General features: G+C 43.0%; 1 protein-coding gene across 3 annotated transcripts in view; it reads left to right on the top strand.

Annotated features, from left to right (window-relative positions):
- oxsr1b (oxidative stress responsive kinase 1b) overlaps positions 1 to 19,367 on the top strand; it is a 32,918-nt gene extending 13,551 nt beyond the window's left edge. The window contains exons 4-19 of one of the 3 annotated variants that reach the window (XM_068732314.1): positions 4,679 to 4,820; positions 10,350 to 10,405; positions 10,598 to 10,707; positions 10,856 to 10,957; positions 11,107 to 11,240; positions 11,529 to 11,577; positions 12,541 to 12,606; positions 12,694 to 12,816; positions 13,046 to 13,117; positions 14,705 to 14,740; positions 15,213 to 15,386; positions 15,512 to 15,567; positions 15,777 to 15,829; positions 16,174 to 16,242; positions 16,414 to 16,478; positions 16,767 to 19,367. In XM_068732314.1, coding sequence (XP_068588415.1) covers positions 4,679 to 4,820; positions 10,350 to 10,405; positions 10,598 to 10,707; positions 10,856 to 10,957; positions 11,107 to 11,240; positions 11,529 to 11,577; positions 12,541 to 12,606; positions 12,694 to 12,816; positions 13,046 to 13,117; positions 14,705 to 14,740; positions 15,213 to 15,386; positions 15,512 to 15,567; positions 15,777 to 15,829; positions 16,174 to 16,242; positions 16,414 to 16,478; positions 16,767 to 16,841 — 1,382 coding nt within the window. In that variant the 3' untranslated portion in view covers positions 16,842 to 19,367. Of the gene's footprint in view, positions 1 to 4,678; positions 4,821 to 10,349; positions 10,406 to 10,597; positions 10,708 to 10,855; positions 10,958 to 11,106; positions 11,241 to 11,528; positions 11,578 to 12,540; positions 12,607 to 12,693; positions 12,817 to 13,039; positions 13,118 to 14,704; positions 14,741 to 15,212; positions 15,387 to 15,511; positions 15,568 to 15,776; positions 15,830 to 16,173; positions 16,243 to 16,413; positions 16,479 to 16,766 lie in introns of all 3 variants that reach the window. The other 2 variants (XM_068732313.1, XM_068732315.1) reach the window with 2 other exon arrangements.
- The last annotated feature ends 1,367 nt before the right edge of the window (positions 19,368 to 20,734 follow it).

The raw sequence follows: 20,734 nt of genomic DNA, 5'->3' as shown, positions 1-20,734 counted from the left end.
TGGGGGGGGGGGGCCACCATGCCCGCCAAGCGACGCTTGAGCAGACGGCCAGCCTCGCAGCAGGAGCTGACATCACTTAAGATGGCCTCTCCGGTTCCCCTTATCCTAGTTAAACAGAGGCCCTTGATGTTGGATTTTATTGTGCGGTGTAATTAAATGATGGCCTTGGCGACGTCTGCCATGGAGACAAACCCCAAATGAGGTCGGGTTTAGAGAGCATCGCTCCACGGGGCCGAGCATGCCAGCCCAGAGGAAGGCCAACCGCTGTCTACAACATGTTGGTTGAGCAGTACTTCCACATTTGAGAGCTTAAACTTTTACAGAATAATCGCTAAACATTCTGCATTTCTAACTCGGCCGCAACACAAAATATCCTGATATGCAACTCTTGCTATACCGTTTTTCTCTGCGGTTGATCGGTATGCCACTGCTGTTCTATTGGCTTAAGGCACTTATACCAGTTATGTCACTCATGTTGCACTGGCAGATACCAGCATGATGCTTGTACCACAGGGCATGCCTTTAGTGGTTGCCAGGTGGGGAGGGGGACGCTTGAAAAGGTTGGGATCGGCCCGCTTTTGTGGCGTGAAAGCAAGTGAACCAACTCGATTTTATGATGGCAGATACGTGATTTTAGCATAATTTCAAGCTAAACTACTAGAAGATCGATCTGCAGAGAAATCTATTCAGGAAGCGATGTCATAATCTATCTGTATAAGGCCACGCTTATAACGTATTCATGCAAATCAACACGTATGAACGTCGGCGTGGTATTTCCCCCGATTAACAGGTCACTATTTAAACCGCTGTGCTTGTTTCTGACTCTGTGTACTTTGCCCAAGTGTGTGACAGCGATCCCACAGTAACACGCCTCGAATCATCACCGCTCAATTAGGGTTTGTACAGTCATGTCTCTACCTGTCAGTCATTATTCATAACATGCGGTTGATTTGCAGTCTAATACTACTAAGAGTGCTTATGGCAAGTTATTTTTTGTGAGCTCTTTGTAGAGCATAAATATACACATGAAGAGCATTTAATTGCTGCATAAACCTCCTGTCATCACTGGATTTAGATTTCCCCACGTGGGTCCTGATGAACTGTCTCCTGTCAGTCTGTATAACTACATGTTAACTATTCCAAATCTTTAACAGTAAATGAATGGCAATGCCTCTAAGGCATGTATATCCCGTGTACTATTTTAGACTGTATGTTGTAGCAGAGCTCTAAAAAGCCTAAGTCAAGTCTTCCCTCCTCTTCCAACGCGTTCGTTCAGGGCCGAACCCGTGGAGCTGACTGTAGTGGAGGTATGCGGTAGGCGCGGGGCTCTTCAGGAAATTCCTGTTCTGGATGTGATGTGAGCAACTGTTTCTGTAGAGCCGTCACCGACTGCGAGACATCCACCGAAACCCACTGGGACCGAATATGAGTCATGCCAAAGCAAGCGGTGGAATGTGTTCCCAAGAGAATTAACGCGCAGCCGCCACCGACCGATCCAGCGCCGCTCGCAGTGGAATCCAGCTAAAGGCAGATTGTTATTGACTCTTTCAATTCAGCATATTCAAAATACTTTGGAGACGGTTGATTTTTCACGTCACGATGCGGCCCTCAACTGTTTCCAGCGTGCTGACAAAGAGCTTTAATGGTGACTCCAGGTTCGTAGAGTTAAGACAATGAAATTCTAACGTGCAAAATTACCTTTTTTTTTAGCTTATTGTCCCATCGAAGGAGGAATCTTTCAGGCAATTGTTTCTTCTACACCTTGTCCCACCATCCGTCTTTGCTTGGCATTCCTTGTTTGCCTTTAGCACAGTTGGCACCGGCTCTCATCTCCTTCGTCCTTTCCTCCCTCCTCCCTCCTCCTTTACTCTCTCATCCTCTCGCTCAGTCTTGAACCCGCTGCTCTGACCAGGAGAACAAAAAGACTGCAAAGGCGACGTCGCTGGACGAAGTACAGTTAAAGTCATGGTTTTTACACCTTTTACCATTTTTGTTTGAAATCCTGAGAAAGAGAGAGATTTGAATAATCTAGCATGAAGTGAAATGAGGACCCCCCCCCGAGTCTTTGCCTGCTCTACGGTGCACTGTGAAGACTTGAGTTATCCCCTGTGATTTGTTTAAACTCTTCCTCCGGGGCCTTTTCGACAGGCACCGTTTCAAACCACGCCAACAGGTGTCATTGGTCTTGGAAGTCGAAGTCTTTCCCATGCAAAATGAACCTTTTGGATTGTTAACCTGTCAGTCAGTGTCAGCATGTTGAAACCACCTAATGAGCCATGAAGAGTTCAATCAAAAGGAATCTGAAAGAGGCTGACAAGGCTGGCATTTAGTGATCCCCCCCAAAGCCTACATCATGCTGTGTGTTTGCACTTAGAAATGTTCTCCCCACAGTGCCAACTCTCCTTAAAGGAGGAAAAGGAACTATTCACTCTTTGTTTGGCTTTACCCTCTTTCTTTATCTTTCCCAACCTTTTCCTCTTCTCTTAAAGGAAAAGTTTGACATTTTGGGGAATATTTGCTTTCTTGCCCAGAGTTGGATGAGAAGATCGATACTGCTCTCCGTCCAGACGTCGTTATCGATCTTTCTCATCTAACTCTGGGCAATAAAGCAGGTAGATGTGTCTAACTATTCATTTAAAGGTGTATAGATGAAGGTGTTTCGGAGCAAGGCGTTAACTTCTCATATCCAGATGAGTGAGCAAGGATCAGCGTCTTCGTTACTTTCTAATCAAACCTTAATTTGTTGGCTAATAGGACTACACCTCCCCTCCCTTTTTGGATGCGACTCTATTCACTTACCCAGCTTTCCTCAGGATCTTTTCCATTATCACCTGTCACTTCCTCTCCTCCCTCCCCGCCATTTCAGACGAGGAGATGAACATCAGACTGAGCGCAGAAGCATTGAGAGAGGAGGGGACGCGTGTGTGGTGAACAAAAAACAAAAAACGTCAAACAGGCTTTTCTCAATGAGCTTCAAAGAGCTGTCACATCAGAGCCGCGAGGCTGCACTCTCCTTGCACTCACTCATACATACGCTATCGCACGCACACCCTCACACACACATCTAGGCTGCTTTTCCCGCCGTTCCTCATCCGTCCTCTCTTTCAGTGGTTGTGTGTTTCCTCGCTGCCGAATCACATTTTGCTGCCGTCACTGCTCGAAGAACCCGTTGAACCCTCCGTCTCTCCCTCCCTCCCTCCCTCCCTCACTCCCTCCCTCACTCTGCTAAGACTCTCTGCAGTATCATTGTCTCGTCTCAGGTGGGCCGTCATCGCCGGCTCCTCTGGGTAACGCAGAGCTCGCCCGAAGCGATCAAACAAATATATATCTCCGCGCTCCCAGCCTGGCACTGTTGCCCAAAACACAATCACTGTAGACCTGGGACTGAACCGCGGACAGTCTTTCAGGAACCTTGAACAGACCGTGTCTATCATTCGGTCGTTCTGTGTGTTTTGTGTGTCCCTGCAGCACAATACAGCTTGTCAGGCAAGTGGCATTGTTTTTTTTTGCTTCTCTGCTTTTGTCCCCATTCACCCAGTGTCGCCCAATTCTTCTGTCATACCGAATGCAAAAATGCCGCAACCTCTTTTCAAAGAGATCGTCTTTATTCTGTGAAAAGTGGCACAAAGGAGATTCCACACTGACTGCAGTCTGACTTTTCATCCGGAGCGCTCTGAGGGAGACACGGTGACCTTACCGGGTCAGGGAGCAGCGCTACACTGGTCCTCCGTTCAGCCTGGGCAACCGAAGACAAAGCAACAGTTGAACTTGCGAACCTCGAATGTTAACACGCAACACTTTTTTTTTTTCTCGCATGCGGAGATCTGGTAAACTCCAAAGGCATTAAAGGCGCATGCTCCCTGAGAGAGAATTAAACTACAGACCGACTGTAACGCCGTCGTCACCGAGAGTGAAATCTAGCGCCGCTTTAAAGGCAGAGTAACGACACGACTCTGACAGCGGCCGTGCTTATTTTAACTGGGCGCGTTTGTTTTGATCACCAGCTGTGCGCTCAACATCCAAACGAAACTCATTTGGATGGAAAACCTCAAACTAAATTCCTGTCAGCCGACATGGACAGTTTAGTTTAAAGTCAATGAAGCGACTCCAAAAAATGCCCCCCCGATGAGTGACATCATAAGTTCAAGTTGCCATTTAGTCACTGAGACAGTTATTCATGTATCATGTATTTGCAGATACTGACTTTTTTAAAATCATAGATTATTTTTAACAGTGGATTTACCCTTTAAGGAATGCACGGTAACGATTGTTCTGATTTCTCTCTCCACCGTTTATTGTTTTGCCATGACCACGTTAAAAGGTTATGTTTATGGTTAAAGGTCTTTGCACGGCTAATCTTCTGTTTTTTCCTTCAATAAAATCCATTTTACTGGAACTTTGTGTAAAGGTCTGTGTGTATCCACAATCTAATTTATCCAAACAATATATTCTACACAAATCATCTTGACTGAATGTCTGCCAATCCATCAGGAAGTGTTTTCATAGTTAAGTCAGGCTTAACAAATGTTTGAGGCTAGACCGAGGTGACTTTCTCATTGAGCATCAGTTAAGACCAGTCATTTCTCTCTGACATTGATGTTGACAAAATGAAGCATGTCTTTTTGTAATTCTTGTTATAAACCGCTGTCCTGTTGTTGTTGTTTTTCTTTAAATCCAGGCTCTGTGCTGGACGTGATCAAGCATATCATCTCACGAGGGGAACACAAGAGCGGCGTCCTGGATGAGCCCAGCATAGCCACGGTGTTGAAAGATGTGCTTGAAGGCCTCGAGTATCTTCACAAGAACGGACAGATCCACAGGTAAACGGGGACTGGTGGCCCGGCACGCTGGCACTGTAATAAAACTGACACAGGACTTTCTATTACCACTGAGCTCCAAAGGCTTTATCAGACTTCACCTTGAGGGTTTATGAAGCTGAAACTTCCTCTTCTCTGTTGCTCCCCTAAAAGGTGTCCTCCTAATATTATGTCCTCCACCTTGAGCACATAGGACATTATGTTATTATAGTAGTCTGTGTTCACACTTTTTACATTTTGTTTTACAATGTTTTAATTGGGCCGTATGTTGCCTTACACATAAAAAAAATTATCCCAGTCACTTAATGCTAATAAATGCTTTATATGTTGAGCACAGAGGCTCCCACTATAGAACAGATTGCTGTTCATGAGATGCATTTAGTAGCAGCGTTTTAATGTGGAACTACCATAATGAAATGTTTTTCAGATTCAGGATTTTAAAGTAATATTTCATCTTAATTACAACATATGGAGACATCGTTACACTCCGCTAATGCCAACTCTCATTGGGTTTATTAATGTTCTTCTTGACACAACTGGCTGTTTTTATAAATCACGGTGACTAATTGTGTCATTTTGTGCCCTTTATCATTCTGTGGTGTCTTATTGCTTTCATACTTTTTTTCCATTTTTCTGTGATCTTGTCACATATTCCCTCTGTCTTAGTCAAAAAAAAGAAAGTAAAATATCTGGCAACGTATGCAAATTAATTCATGTTTTTAGAGCGTGGTTTATTGCGAAGTTAAAGATGACTGTACCAAGGAAGTGGTATTTTAAGACTTTTACCCCTAAAGGTCAGGGTTGTTACTGGGCTCTGCACTGAGATGAGGCCGTATACTTCTGCAACAAGTGTTCCAGAAGAAGAAGCAGTATTGATGCGTGTGTGTGTGACTTTCCACTAAAGTACAGTTGTGAATGAACCCATCTTTACTTCTCATATTAAAGCTGTAATAATGACACAAACCTTCATTGTTTTAATGTAACAATAACTTTTAAGTTGCTGCAAGAGATCTGTAAGTAGACCGTGACTTCCATGCTGATATAATCTTTAAGATGTACAGTATGAATATGGAATGTGTGACTGGCAGATTTGCGTGCCACAGGAAATTAAATCTCTCTTCTAAGCCAGTTCAAGACCTGGATAAGTCCCCCGCGCTCAAGCTGTTACAATGAACCCAGTCGACACTCTTGGCTGTGTTTAATATTCATTACTCACTTTTTTCACCGTCTCTTTTTCCCTCTCTCCCCGCTGGCACACACACGTATAGCCGGGACAGGCTACATGTGTAAATAATGCACTGCTTTTCGGCTCAGTTAAGTGCTCTGCAGCTTTCGGATTAGCGTACCAACGGAGAAGCGCAGAGAGAGGCGTGATTGAAGACTTTGACCATGAGGGATGTGTGGATGAGGAGCAGCTCATTAACATCTTAATAAGAAAAACGGCTGCGTCCTTTACAATCGATGGGTAGAGATGTATGGAACTGTTTAAATTACTATGTTGATTAAAAGGTAGGCCTCTGCTGCAGCGGCGAGGTATTCCAGCATAATGTGACGGGGTCATCGGTCATTGCCAGAGAGGCGGAAATGTTTTTCTCGGGTAAAACCTCTGTAGTGTCTTCGGTGACATAAGAGGATCATTAATAGATTATTCATTTATCACTTCTGTCCTCCCCTGAAAAAAGAAATTGTGAATCCCCAGCCCTGAAAATAAATCAGCGACATGCTGAGAGCGGAGAAGCTGTGGTCAGTTGATCGGCGTCTGCTGATGTAAACGTGCGTGTTCCTCCTGTGTAAGCCGGATCATATGAGTCAGAGCCCCCAGGGCCAAGGGGTGATGGAGAGAGTCAAGGGGGTGAGGCTTGACGGGGGAGGGAGAAAGAGAGAGAGACGGTGTCACATGATATGTTCCATCCAGTCCAAGGCAGCAGAAAAGCAATTAGAGTGTCGCGGGCCGGACTGTAGCCTCGGCCAGACATTTACCACAAGACGGCGAACTGCTCCACCTCCACGTTCACAGCAGCTCGGAGAGTCGGGGACTCAAAGGTGACACTTGTCCTCTAACTTGAGCCGCAGGTAGACGCCATGATAACAGAGGAGTAGTCTGAAATGTTTCCAGTTGAATCTTAGAAAAATCTGCCTGCTTGTTAATTATTGGAAAGCCCTGCTTGTGGGGGAGCTCTTCGCCTCGCTCGTCTCTGAAACCTCACAAGTCTTCTGAGGGTACATGGGAGGGCTCTGACCGGCAAATTACTCGGCGTGTAGTTTAGTAATGATCCGGTAACGGCTGCAGTTATGCCACCTCCGGGAACGTCTGGCATAGTCTCTTGCTGTGGATTAAAACGGAAAATTGACGAAATAAAAAATTGATTTGGAAAAAAAATTAGATGAGATTGAAATTCAGCAGTTTGGAAAAGGAGCAATTAAATTAACAGGAGCAAAGGTAACATGTTTTTTTGTGGTCAAAGGGGGCACGGTTAAAAGAGGGGAGGCATTTGGTCTCCATGGGACGGAGCGTCTCGTAAACCCTCTTTTACAGCCCGGCACCAGGATGTGATGTCACAGGAGGTGACCCGCCGGAGCTGCGAAGGTGTGGGAGCTGCCAGATGAGAAAGATCAATCTTCTTGACAGTTTCATGCCGTAGCTGTTCCCACCTGGCTACTGCCCGGCTGTCATTTCAGCAGGTCATAAACATGAAGAGACCACACATTCATTTTTCAATATTCTTTGATGGCATACTACTATTTTTTTTTAGTGTCTGGATTCATCATGATGAGCTTTTAATGTCATTTAACGAGCAGAAATAAGCATAAAATGTCAGTTATTCTTCAGGCTTAATCCCCCCACTATTCATCTATTGTAAGATGCGGCTGGATCAGTAGTAAGAGTTGGGACTTAAACCGCAAGTTGGCTTTTTTGTTTTTCCTCTCCGCTACAGTATTTCTTTGAACTTGCATGGTGCATTGTGTCACCGCCTCCTCCCGCCTCCTCCTCCTCTTCCTCTCCTGTGAATGTTAATGACTGTCTGCACTCTGCAGCCTTTTTCTCAGAGCATTACGTTCTGCTGCAGAGAACCAAAGCCTTCGTGGTTCTTGAAAGATTGCAGGAGGGACGCAATCAGATCGCCTCGATCACTCTGTCGTGAGAGACGACCCGCGAAGCTGCATCATTCTGTGACTTATTGTTTCTTAGAGGTTAGTTTTAACTTGAGAATTTGAACCGGCTGATTATGTCATAGAGAGACATACAGGAAATAACTCTGACGACACAATGGCAGTAAAACTGTTCCGTTTAATGGCTTGAAGCTCTTGATTCACATAAAACTCTTTGAACTCAAACAGTCTCTCACTAATTCATTAATTTAACAACTTCAACATATGTCTTCTGATGACTTTCCTCTGGTTCTTCCAGGAGGTGAAATATCTTAACAGCTGTTGAATTTATTGCCATGACATTACATAACATAACCCTCAATCTTGGTAGGTATTTGACTTTCACTGTCAAAAAGAATCAACTTTCTGACATGTAGCCTACAGTGTTCCTACATCCAGTCTTTGGACAAATGTAGAACGTGAGATGATGAGTTAGCAGGTCGTGTGACGTGGCCTGAGTGGTCAATTGGCCTGGACTGAAACCACAATACCTGCATTAAAATACAGCCCATTATTAGCCCGGGCTAAACCCTAAATCACAAGACGTGACTGCACCCACTGAGAGAGAGGGGACGGAGGGTTGTGTAAACCAGGAAAAAGTATTTTGGGATGCTCCCAAATTTGTCTTCCGGCCTCAGGTGGTCAACTCTGCACCTCTAACCTCTAAATCCTTAAAAAGCAACTCCTCAAATTACCCAACGTAAATCATCCTCGTACGAACTAACACCCAAGGTGGAGCGTGTTAATTTAAGCAGAAAGTAGTGAGAGCAAGAAACTGGACGATGCCGTGGCCTGATATGACCTCGCTGTTATGTCGGGACAAAGACAGAGAGCCGCGGAGCGCAGACGTCTGTACCCCCAGTAGACCTTTTATAACGGCGGCCTTTCAAAAGCCACTAGCAAAGGCTGTCATGTCCGGATTTTTCGTCCACCCTGGTGTGACAGTTACATAATGGAACTTGCTCAGACAGAAAGGCACATCAGAGTTTGGCCACATGTAGAACCCAGACAGCTCTTTTCTGCCTCAGCTGATTACTAAAGAAATCACTCAAGGCAACTAAAACCCTGTCCTGTGTAGTATCTGCTACGCAGTTTAATCATCCCAGCAGTAAATGTGTCCCCCAGTGGGAATATCAGTGTTTTCGTCCTAATATGTCACACATGCTGCATTCCTGCCTCCGTGGCTCACTGCTTGCCACTCCCTGTCGCTACGAGAGCTGTTGTATTTCACTGGAGCACTCTCGGCAAAAAGAGGCCTCTTAGTCTACGCTCAAGTATTCGGCGACGAAGATCTGAACTACGACCCGCAAACCCTCGAGCCTTTCAGCACATTGTGTGTCTTGAGTGGGTTGCTTGTAAAGATTGCACTTCTTGTAACTACCTAGAAGGAGTGCTTAAACCAAACTGCATGCTCTACGTCCTCCACATTTTTGCTGCAAAACCTCAGGAAAAAAAAGTGCAGGAGCCCAGGTAATTTATTTCATAGTGATCCAGGGGAAGTTCCACCATGCATTCAAAAAAGAAAAAAGTATGCTTCAGCAGTATTCTTGTCTGAGTGGCACAAGAACCTTTCCAACTAACTTTATCTCTGCTGCATTTGGCCCCCCCCCCCCCCCCTGTGTATCTGGTATTTGGCTTGTGTTCAAGGTCTATTTTCACATTCATTGAGACCAATTTGTTGCACTTACCGTGAAAGTTTTTTACACCAGCGCCCCCATCTGGTAGCATTGTGAACCGCATCTCTTTTTGAATCATCTGTCGATACAGATTCAGGGTGTTTTATGCACATCTGTTAGAAGTTGTTGAAGGTAGCGCTGGTAATGGCCGACGGTGTTCTGCGGTCGCACCACTCTACGTATTCTCTTGTAATGTGTACGTTCACTCCGCGTGGACGGCAGAAAGAGCCGGCTGCCGTCCTCTGTGACACCGTTGCCATTCTTACTTTATTACTTCCTCGTCTTTCACTTGACCCTTCGACTTTATCTCTGAAAGTCTGTTGCTATGACAACTGTCTTGGCTGGTGAGGTGGCAGCGTTCATTGTGTGCGAGTGAGCCGGGAGGCAGACAGACAGACAGACAGACAGACAGACAAGCAGACAGCTGTCCCTGCTGAATTCTCTAATCACCACCAAGGGAGGCTGAACAGGGATGAACAAATTAACTACGCTGTGTGTGTGTGTGTGTGTGTGTGTGTGTGTGTGTGTGTGTGTGTGTGTGTGTGTGTGTGTGTGTGTGTGTGTGTGCGCGCGCATGTGTTGCCAATAAAGTGTAAGAAATGGAAACCCCGGTTGGTGGAGTGAAATTTTTAAAGCCTATTCGTTAGATTTAGATGTTTATAATTCTGTTTTTTTATTGTAAAAGTTCTTGTCTCGTCTTTCACAGAGATCTTAAGGCTGGAAACATTCTCCTCGGGGACGACGGTTCAGTGCAAATTGCAGGTATTTAACCACGAGGCAACTCGGCACCCGTGTATAGAAACCTCATTCACCCCCATTAGACCCAGTGTATTAATGCACAGGAGGCCTACTCTGTGGAGCGCAGTCGACCCCTTGACAAAACCTTTTATTGACTTGCTGCTTTGGGTCCTGTGTGTGTGTGTGTGTGTTCGTCTACTTTTATATCCTCTCCAGACTTTGGCGTCAGTGCCTTTCTAGCCACAGGCGGTGACATGACTCGAAATAAAGTGCGCAAGACGTTTGTGGGAACGCCGTGCTGGATGGCCCCGGAGGTCATGGAGCAGGTTCGTCATCTTTAGATTACTTATGACTTTAAATGCTGAGAATTAGCACATTTGAGAGTGAATCAATCCATGAACACAGTGTATGTTTTTGATATTTGAAAATTGTGGCCGACATGCCAATACAATACATATGATTGTGCTTCCACAGGTGAGGGGTTATGATTTCAAAGCAGATATTTGGAGTTTTGGGATCACAGCCATCGAGCTCGCCACGGGGGCCGCACCTTATCACAAATACCCGCCGATGAAGGTGAGACCGCTGCGGAGAGATTTAGCTTACCTTTTTTAATGTGGAGTTAATGACACGGAACAAATGCAAAGTCAGTTCCTCCTGACTCTCTGATGAGACGGCAAAGTTTTGTGAGTTTTGACCAAAAAGGTGTCTCTGGTTGTCTTCAGGTCTTGATGCTGACGCTGCAGAATGACCCCCCAGGCCTGGACACCGGCATCACAGACAAGGAGATTGTAAAGAAATACGGCAAATCCTTCAGGAAGATGGTCTCCCTGTGTCTACAGAAGGAGCCGGAGAAAAGGTGTTGATTGTGTTTGAGTTTCACGCTTTACATTGGCTTCCAGTAGATTTAATCAAACAAAAATAAGAACATTCTACATTAATTTACGGTTAACGGAACTGATTTAGACTACTCGGCACATGTTAAGCACAGCAGCTTATGATTGCATCCATTGTTTGGACCACAATCCCTTTGTTTCACTGAGCTTCCCTGGTTCTGGTTAACATGTATTGCACATTTCCTTCCTATTCTTGGGAGTTTAAAAGCTCAAACGAACAGAAAATTCATTGTCATTCTGCTGCTTTTCAGGCCGACATCCTCAGAGTTGTTGAAGCATAAATTCTTTCAGAAAGCAAAGGTAGGTGCTTGAGCTCCCTCTGGGCCTGAGACTCGATTAGTTGCACAGTGAGGCGGCATCATCCCTGTTTCAGGCACCAGTTGAGCCTGCTGATGAGTGAAGAAGTGAACTGAATGGCCTCTGTTTAATAGTAAGCTGCTCTTAATGACTGCAGGTTGTTCTTTTTTAGCTCCTGAAGTTTTGGAATGATTGTAGAAGAGTTAGTGATACATCAAGAGATTTAAAATAATAAAATAAAGAAGCGGTGTGTGAGTGAGTAAGGCTACTTCACACTCTCAACAAGTCCTTGTGTCTGAGGCCGTTGCAGTGTTCCTCTCATTATTGACTGCACAGAGCTGGTTTCTAACAAAGCAGGGATAAGCAGTCTACGTCTATCTGCCCAGTGCCCTAGCAACTGGAACAACTAGAGTGCTGACTCAGCATGTCACACTGCCCAAATACAACCTGATACATGACTTTGGGCAGAAGCAAGAACTGCAGTACTCTGTAACGTACAGCAGAGGGCAGATACACCTTGTATAAGCAAACTTAGGGATTTAAATGGTTATCAAGTAAGCATATGATTATGTATTCTGTTGATGAATACAAACTAGAAACTTACTGTTTGTTATATATATATTTAGAAATATAAACTCCCACTGACTGTTCCAATAGGAATATAGGGTTTTAAGTAAAGTGAAAACTTAATTTATATACCACTTGATCAAACCAGGGGCCCTTGTTGTGATGACCTGAGAGGCCTAGTTGACCTGTACGGGGTCGGCGACTCACTGCTACAGAATATGATGGAGCAAAGTTGTGAAAGGCCTTAAAAGTAATTAGATGGATTTAAGCCAGTGTAGCAAAGCACATTTCGGGTCGCAGTTCAATTTCTGAGTAATACAAGACTTGATCAGGATACAGAATACACAGATATGGAGGATTTTGGAGTGACAGCCATTTGTTTCTTCCCTCTTATGACAGACCCATGAGTATTTACATGAGCGGTTGCTCCAGAGGGCGCCCACAATAACGGAGAGGTCGAAAAGGGTAAGACGTCAAAGGTTTTTGAATCGACACGTTGTGCTCTGTTGCCAAGAAGACGCGCTCAGTTTTTGCGCGCGTGTGTGTCGTCAGGTACGTCGAGTGCCAGGTTCCAGTGGTCGGCTCCATAAAACGGAGGATGGCGAATGGGAATGGAGCGATGACGAGCTGGATGAGGAAAGCGAAGAGGGCAAAGCAGCCGTTGCTGCCTTACGGGTGAGATAAACCTACACGTTGTTTTGGTCCCTCACATGCACTCATTAACACCTTTTTTGTCACACTATAAATGTCCTGTCTTTAAATCGCTGTACACTGTTTTTAAATTCTCATGTCTGTGCGGTAGCATGTCTGTCCTTTTGTCTCTCCACTGAGTCTCCCGTGTGTGTGTGTGTGTGTGTGTGTGTGTGTGTGTGTGTGTGTCTTCTGTCTGACGGCCAAGGAGCAGCAGGTGAAGTCTGTTAATGCCACCAGGCGACAAGTGCGCTTCGCCTACCCACTCGAGCTGCCTTCGTCCAGGGTTGTTCACTTGCCACCGCAATACAGATGGCATTCCCCTAACAAGGAAGGACTCTCGCTGCACATGATAGCTAGGGAACACGTGGCCGCAATAAAGGGCAAGAAACACCTTGCTGCTAGACTGAGGGCTGTAGACACGCTTTAGGAGAACCTGTGGGTACTGTATACAGGTACTCGGTAAATGGGCACACAGCTAAGCTCTTATCCTCCAGATTGCTAGTGTCTTTATCGAGCATTATGTAACTTTACACACTTGTAATTAAAACACGACGTTATGACCTCATTTCTACAGTATGCAGGAAATCTGTGCACGCTGTAGATCACATGCGAGTCGGATTTGACCCTCAAGTTAACCTCGTCAGGACCAATTAGTCAGTAAGCAGTGAGGTATTTTGTGTGTCATGTAATGTAAAGGAGTTTGTGCCCACATAACTAGATATGTATTGCATTCCTTTTCCACAATTTTATTTCCAAAAATCAAAGGAGTGAGAGTTACCTGTCCTGGAAGCCATCTGTATTTCTATTTATTTCTAAATCCCTTTTTATTTATACTGACCAAATCACATTTAATCAATACGAGGCAAATTACTGATCAACCCTGTAAATGATTTTCAATTGGAACACTAATGATCATCAAGGGATTCCAAATGTTCCCATATCTCTTCTGCTTTGATTCTTCTTCACTGGCTACTTGTTGGCAAACTGAACTATCAATTCTTACACCAGCTGTACTGGATGTTTTATCTCAAAACAAACTAATGTTAATAGTTCAAAGAACGCATGTTTTTTTTTGTTTTTTTTCTCCCAACATGAAGAAGACAATGCATGTTAATTAGAGACTAGAGCCTGTGTGTTAAAGGCCGATACGGTCTCCTTAGTAACAGCTGAATCAGACAGCAGAGTGACTGAGATGATGCATCACGTCCTCTCAGTCAAGTCAGTTTGCCTTCATTTGGGCCTGCAGGGCTTCTGTCCGACTCTCTGTTCCTTGGAGTTGGTTAAAACGTTATTTTATTATTATTATTTTGCAGATAAACAGTTTTGACCATATAACAGTGTGACTTTCTCCTGATTTTGTGTTCACTTATGCCGCTTCTCTGCTTTTCAAATGTAATACTTCCCTATAGACGGGCTATGTATAAAATATATTCTATCAATGTGTCATTTTATGTCATGATAGATAAGGAGACATATCAAGTTGTCTGTAATTCAGATCATGTTATCAGATAGGACTGAGTTGCTAATCCATGAAATTAAAATACACAACAAATCACAGTACTTCATCAAAACCTACTGTTGACATATTTCTCTCATATCACTAAATACTGTCATATCAGCACCAGATAGTGAAGTGTAGTTGAAGTATTTGGCATCTCTTTTTCCCCCACTCTTAATGGCATCACCTTAGAGGAGTAAGTGGACCGCTAAATGAGGAAAGTAAAGGAGTGAGCCGTTGTAATCCGTTTACCGCTCTTGCTTTCTGTGTGTTCTTTGCATCACTGCGTTGCTGTTTTTGCTTTGCCTAAAGCCATTGCAGTGAAATGCTCCTTTTGAGTATTAATTATCTTCTCTTATCTGTTTTTAACAGTCACCAAGAGTAAAGGAGGGATCACAGAATTCAGAGGTGAGTTTCAGAAGTTATTTCTTTACGTAGCAGCGGTGTGATTCCCACTCTCTTCGGTGTGCTTTGTCAGACGCAGGTAACTTCGGTATTTTTCAACCCGGACCCCGATTCTCTCATGTCTTTGTGTGTAAGTGACTCCTAGAGACGAGAATTAGTGAAATGGGTCCAGTACTGTGGGAGAACGCTGCGGGTTCAATGTAATCACTCGGCAACTGCTCACCGTGAATTTACCAATTTACGTTTTTGCGATAAACGACCGCTTTTAGTGGCCGTAAACCGATGGTGAGAAATCGCCCTGAGCTATTACAATGCAGCCTGCTTAACCCATGTTCACATGTAATGTGTGTTAATTGTTCCTCTCTGTAGTGCAGCAGGTAAACTAAAGCTTTAGTAGTCACCTTGGTTTTAAATAACGCCAATAACTGCAGCGTTTGTATTTACTTGCATGTTAAGCCTGACGTTTCCTCCTCAGGATTTCCAGACTCCCGATACTTTAAGTACTCAAGTCCAGCCGACGGCGGCGGGTCAGTCAGAACTACCTCAGGCTGCAGGCCAGGTCCCACTGCAGCCCACGCCAGTCAACGCTCAGCCCACTGCCCAGGCTACATCTCCCACAGCAGGTCTACCCGCTGCTGCTCCCACACAGGTCAGTGTGGTTCATCGTACTCACTCCAAGCTTGTCAAACCACTGACTTTTCTGATATTACTTCCTTTTGCTAATTGTTTCAAGCTTTCATTCTACTCAAATGTCTTTTATCTGTATTTTGGCAGGCGCAAGCTGTCAAGGGGGATGTCAAGGCTCCTATTAGTTTGGTATTAAGGTTAAGGTATGTTTCCCCATTACCACATAAATATCAGTAAACCAGCAGGTGAATTGTCAGTCTAAGTTACATCATTTCTATGTGACTGGTGTCTTTGTTTTTTACTGTATATATTGCATATTTCAGTTGAATGAAATAAGTTGTGAGAGTTCTATCAACCAACGAATTATAAACGTTTCTCCTCCATCTTCTCTTTCTTTCTTTCATCTCCTCAGAAATTCAAAGAAGGAGCTAAATGACATCCGCTTTGAATTCATGCCGGGGAGAGGTGAGCTGAGTTTCTGTGTTAATCAAAACCCAAACTCTGTTTGCTGGTGTCAACAAGTAGTTCAGTAGATGTCCTATGGTTAAGACCTCTTGGCTGCGGATGCTGCATTTTGGGTAATCAGTAAGGGAAACCTTGTGTTTTGCTGCTTCAGTTGTCCATCACAGCCGACAAACCAAAACCAGCTCATTTCAGTACTTATCAGCACGGAGAACACGGTGCTGAAACACCGCTCTGTTTGTTTTTTAGTGCAGTCCTCCCAAAACCACAAGATAAAAACCAGCTGTTTGTGGAAATGTTTAAGCCACAGTTATGTCACAGTTTTCTTTTATGCTTCATCTTTTCAGACACAGCAGATGGTGTTTCCCAGGAGCTGGTGTCAGCCGGCCTGGTGGACCAGAGGGACTTAGTAATAGGTCAGTGAGTTAAAAAAATAATAATAAAATAAATAAACATTCCTCTGCCCATACACACGATATGATGTATCTTAGAATAGATGGTAATCTCACATTGTCTAACATGTTGCTCTCATTGACATAAACAGCACATCATGTTTTCATTGGGCTGAAACGTTGTCTTTCTTTCAGTTGCTGCAAATTTGCAGAAAATAGTTGAAGAGCCTCAAGCCAATAAAAATGTCACTTTCAAACTGGTGAGTGCTGCACCTTCATCTGTGAGTGACACACGCTGTTTTTAACAGATCTGAGGAGCAATGAATGAACTGGAAAAGGCCACAAAGGCCCAGTCTCACTAGTTGAGGGAAGTGGTGGAGCATACACAATATAATAATCATCTGTGTCATTATCTGTAAACACACCTCATTGTAGTAGCTGCCTCATTTTAAAACCTGCATGTTGCTAGCAAATTTAGCATCTGGAGTCTGCTTCTTCGCTGCCTTTTGTTGCTCACTACTCCTTCTTCTTCCCTCCTTCTTCCTCAGGCCTCTGGAACTGAGGGATTGGAATTACCAGACGACATCAAATTGATGGGCTTTGCTCAGCTCAGCATTAGTTAAACTGTTGTACTACCTTGGGACCGTGACTTGCCTAAAAAAATGTGAAAATACAAAAAAAAAAAAATATATATATATAGTTAAATGCATTTTTCTCTCTATGGCTGTAAAGAAACCACTACTGCCAAAGAAAACAGTACCTTTTTGTCACCCATAGGATTATTAACGCCGCCTCGTTGAATTATCGGAGCGCACAGTGTAAGAATCTCTCAAAACCAGTTTACAGCTTATATGTAGAATGATGCAAGTATCTACAACCTTACCATTCTGGTCTCCTTCATCCGGTTCTGTTTTTCTCTCTAATATGTGATGCATTTGCACAATCTCAACTAACGCCCTTGAATCCTGATAAGTGTAACAATGCCTTATATTCATCAGAACTACTGAATGCACGTTTTTTGGGGGAAGTCCCCCAGTTACCATATGGAGCGTTGTGTTGTCTGTTCAAATGTGGTTTCCGTTGCTCGCGTCAAACTTTTTTACTTCATTTTGAGCGACGGTATGCTGCGGCTCACTAAACAAGCTTAAGTTTAAACACACTTCTGTGCTCAACAAATGTAATGTGAATTCACTTTTTCAGAAGGATGTGAACACTCTCAACCGTAACAATCTTTAAAGGATGAGGCTATTCTGTATTTCTTGTAATTCTAACTATTGTCTATTATCTGTATGAAAAGACCAAAACCAACAATGTGTTCATATAGGTCGTATATTTAGCAAAATGATTTCCTGGGCGCTATTACCAGCAGCAGGCGGGTGTATGTAGGATTGACTCAACATAAAGTACAGAGCCCATGTTCATCACGTCTCCCAGTAAAAGCATTTGGCTCAATTAAGTGTTTTTGATAGTTTTTTGGGCAACAAACAGACAATACAAAGATGCGTGAATAATGCCAGTCTTATACTTCTAAGTATTGATACAACCAGCATCATTAGAAAGGAAAGTCTCCTGATAAAAGAAATAAGTGTGAGACAACTTGATGAAGCTGGTTTTAAATTATTACACGTGTGTGTGTGTGTGTGTGTGTGTGTGTGTGTGTGTGTGTGTGTGTGTGTCTATATATATATATATATATATATATATATATATATATATATATATATATATACTTCAAATAATAACTTCAACAAATTATCTAATTATAAAACGTTGCGAAAAGGAGTTCAAGATAACTTTGATTTTTTTTGTCTTCATTTTTACCATTGCCAAATTTGCCTCCTCTCATTTTATTGGCCTGAGGTTTTTTTTCTTGCAAATTAGATTCTATGCTGACGTTGTAGTAAAGTAAAAAAAAAAAGCTTAACGACAGCTGAAACCACAAGTGTTGTGTGAGCAGACGTGTCTGTCTGTTGCTATTTGTGTCTGGAATCAGTTTCTCAACAAAACAAAAAAGACTTAAGTGCATTTTTGTTTATGTGGATGAAACATAAGTTCTTGATTCAACCTCTAGTATGTAAATACTGATATTTTGATTTGTTTTTATACTGGGTGTTTCACTCTCGGCCTTTTGTCTGTCCCTATGACTCCATCGTGGGTTGTAGCGCTGCGTGAAGAGAGACGACAACGCTGCAAACGTGGCTTTGAATTCACTTATTTACATAAAAAAAAAGTTTCAGCTTTTCACTTTTGAAAAGTTTGAATATATTTTACCGCTCCCCACCTTAAATTTCCCCAAGTTTTAAGCTGAGTTACAGCAAATGTGTCTCCAGCTCTTGATAACACCAAGTGGAGGCTGTTTACAGTACTTCTTTTAAATCTGAAAGGTTTTACTGTTTCATTTGGTGACGTGATGATGTCATAACCCTCCAGATGCCATATTGAAGGAAAATACACGTTTTGCGTTGCAGATGAAATGTTCCAAGGAAATCTTTGTATTGTGACTTTAAACATGCTAAGTTTTACACTAGCCTTGAATTGACGACCAAGAGTTTTTTTTGACATAACGTTGAGGTTTTGATTCAAATTTTCAGTGTCTTTGAAATGTGTTTACCTGAAATAAATACATGCAGGTAGGTTGGCCCTGTGTTCTCCTCAAACCAATGCTACTCTACATTTTAAAACTACAGTGTTTGGTGCCATTCTCCTGGTTTAGTCCGCAGCTGAAGGCAGACAAGGACAGTATGTGTGTGTGTGTGTGTGTGTGTGTGTGTGTGTGTGTGTGTGTGTGTGTGTGTGTGTGTGTGTGTGTGTGTGTGTGTGTGTGTGTGTGTGTGTGTGTGTGTGTGTGTGTGTGTGTGTGTGTGTGTGTGTGTGTGTGTGTCGTAGATTGAGCCCCTCTTCTAACGGGGTTTATGGCTTTGTTCTCATCCTTTATTCAACAGTCTCTTCTCTCCGGCTTACATGTAGTCTAACAAAGCTGTAGCAACTGAACAGATGACCGGTAAGAGCATAGTTGCCCAGGCAATAACTCATCAAGGCTGTAATATATTTGAGTTTTCCAACTGTTTTTAGTTTTTTCATTTGGTCGTTTTGGAGTTCAAAGCATGTTTCTCTTGATTATTTTTAATCAATAAATAATGAGCATATCAGCCTCCTCTTGGCATTTTGTGTGTTTTTTTTAAAAAAAATGTGTAATTTTGAGTGAGTTGTTCCTCTAAATACATACATGTTTATACAAATGAATAATACTGCAGGAACCTTCACTGAACTGACTCCAGTGCAACTTCAGGTAAGCTCTTGTTTGGCTTCATACGGTGTATGGTCTTCACTCTTGCTTTGTGTAAAGTTATATTTCACTATTTGTTATTCTTATTTTATAGCTGTTTCACTGTTTGAACATGAGGATTTATTTGCTCTCACTGCCTTTAAGTTTACTGTTCTCACTATCTTTATGATTATAATTATCCTTTTACAACCCGTTCACCCAGAGAAAGTTGTTATGTCTATTTTATGCTTTGTAGAGATCAAAGGGTTACTCCAGCCATTTTGTAAAGCACCTTTTAGAGAGAGTTTTAATAAATAGTCAATGATGTACTTGCGTATTATCAAAATTATATTAAAATGTTGAGACTCTAGTCGCCGAGATATCCCTGATAACTTTGACAAAGCTCTTTCAGAGTTGCAGAAGACATTTTACAACCGTTTTCACAGGATCTCAGGAAAAACATTGAATCAACAGATGTGGAGGATAAACCTCTTTATGGAATCATAACTAGGTGCTTCCTGTGTGTGTTTGGCATCCATGGCCAGCGGGGTCTTCATGTGACCGTGTGCTCTTTAACAACTCTTTAAGTCTATATGGTGGAACAGAAGTGCACATTTTAAACTGACAAAATGAAAGGAAAACACATGAACAATCAGATTCAAAATGACATCTTATAGCCAGTAAAGGTACAATAGGTGCCTGCTGTCTATTTTCATTCTTAATTATGATTGGATGTGTCACAAATTCCCCCTAATTTAACATAGGCCTAACTTATACTGTGTACTTTTGACTTAAAGAGTAGACATAGACTGCTGTGGGTTTTTCCTGTTGTAACCTGTGGAGTGATAAGAAAGAGTGAGCGCTAGTGTATCTTTATGGAAATAGTGTTTTTCCACTTCAGGGACACCGTATTTGAAAGATTTCTGACTCCACATGTTTGTGACCAATCAGAAAGAGAAGGTGGAGATTGAGGCCGAATGACCCCCCAACTCAGACTTTGAAGAGCATTCCTGATGACACTTTTTTTTAAAGCCCTTTACGTACACACACTTTCTACAAGTGCAGACTCTGCTTGAGAAAAGTACCGATAGCATTGCTCTAAAAGCAGGTGTGATGCATCGAGGAACTCTAGAATCAATAACTGATGACGATGAGCTGCAGGACAGCTGGACTTCAGCCTTAAGGACCCTGACATCACATTTTAATACTTTGGTAGTCTGTCTGTTAGCAACTTGGGAGGCCATAAAAGCA

The sequence above is a fragment of the Cebidichthys violaceus genome, unplaced genomic scaffold, assembly GCF_023349555.1.
Source record: "Cebidichthys violaceus isolate CVI_PGR_0920_01 unplaced genomic scaffold, fCebVio1.0.p SCAF_58, whole genome shotgun sequence".
NCBI classification, from domain to species: Eukaryota; Metazoa; Chordata; class Actinopteri; order Perciformes; family Stichaeidae; genus Cebidichthys; species Cebidichthys violaceus.
The sequence above is the reverse complement of the archived record's forward strand: the minus strand, read 5'-3'. Positions and strand labels throughout refer to the sequence as shown.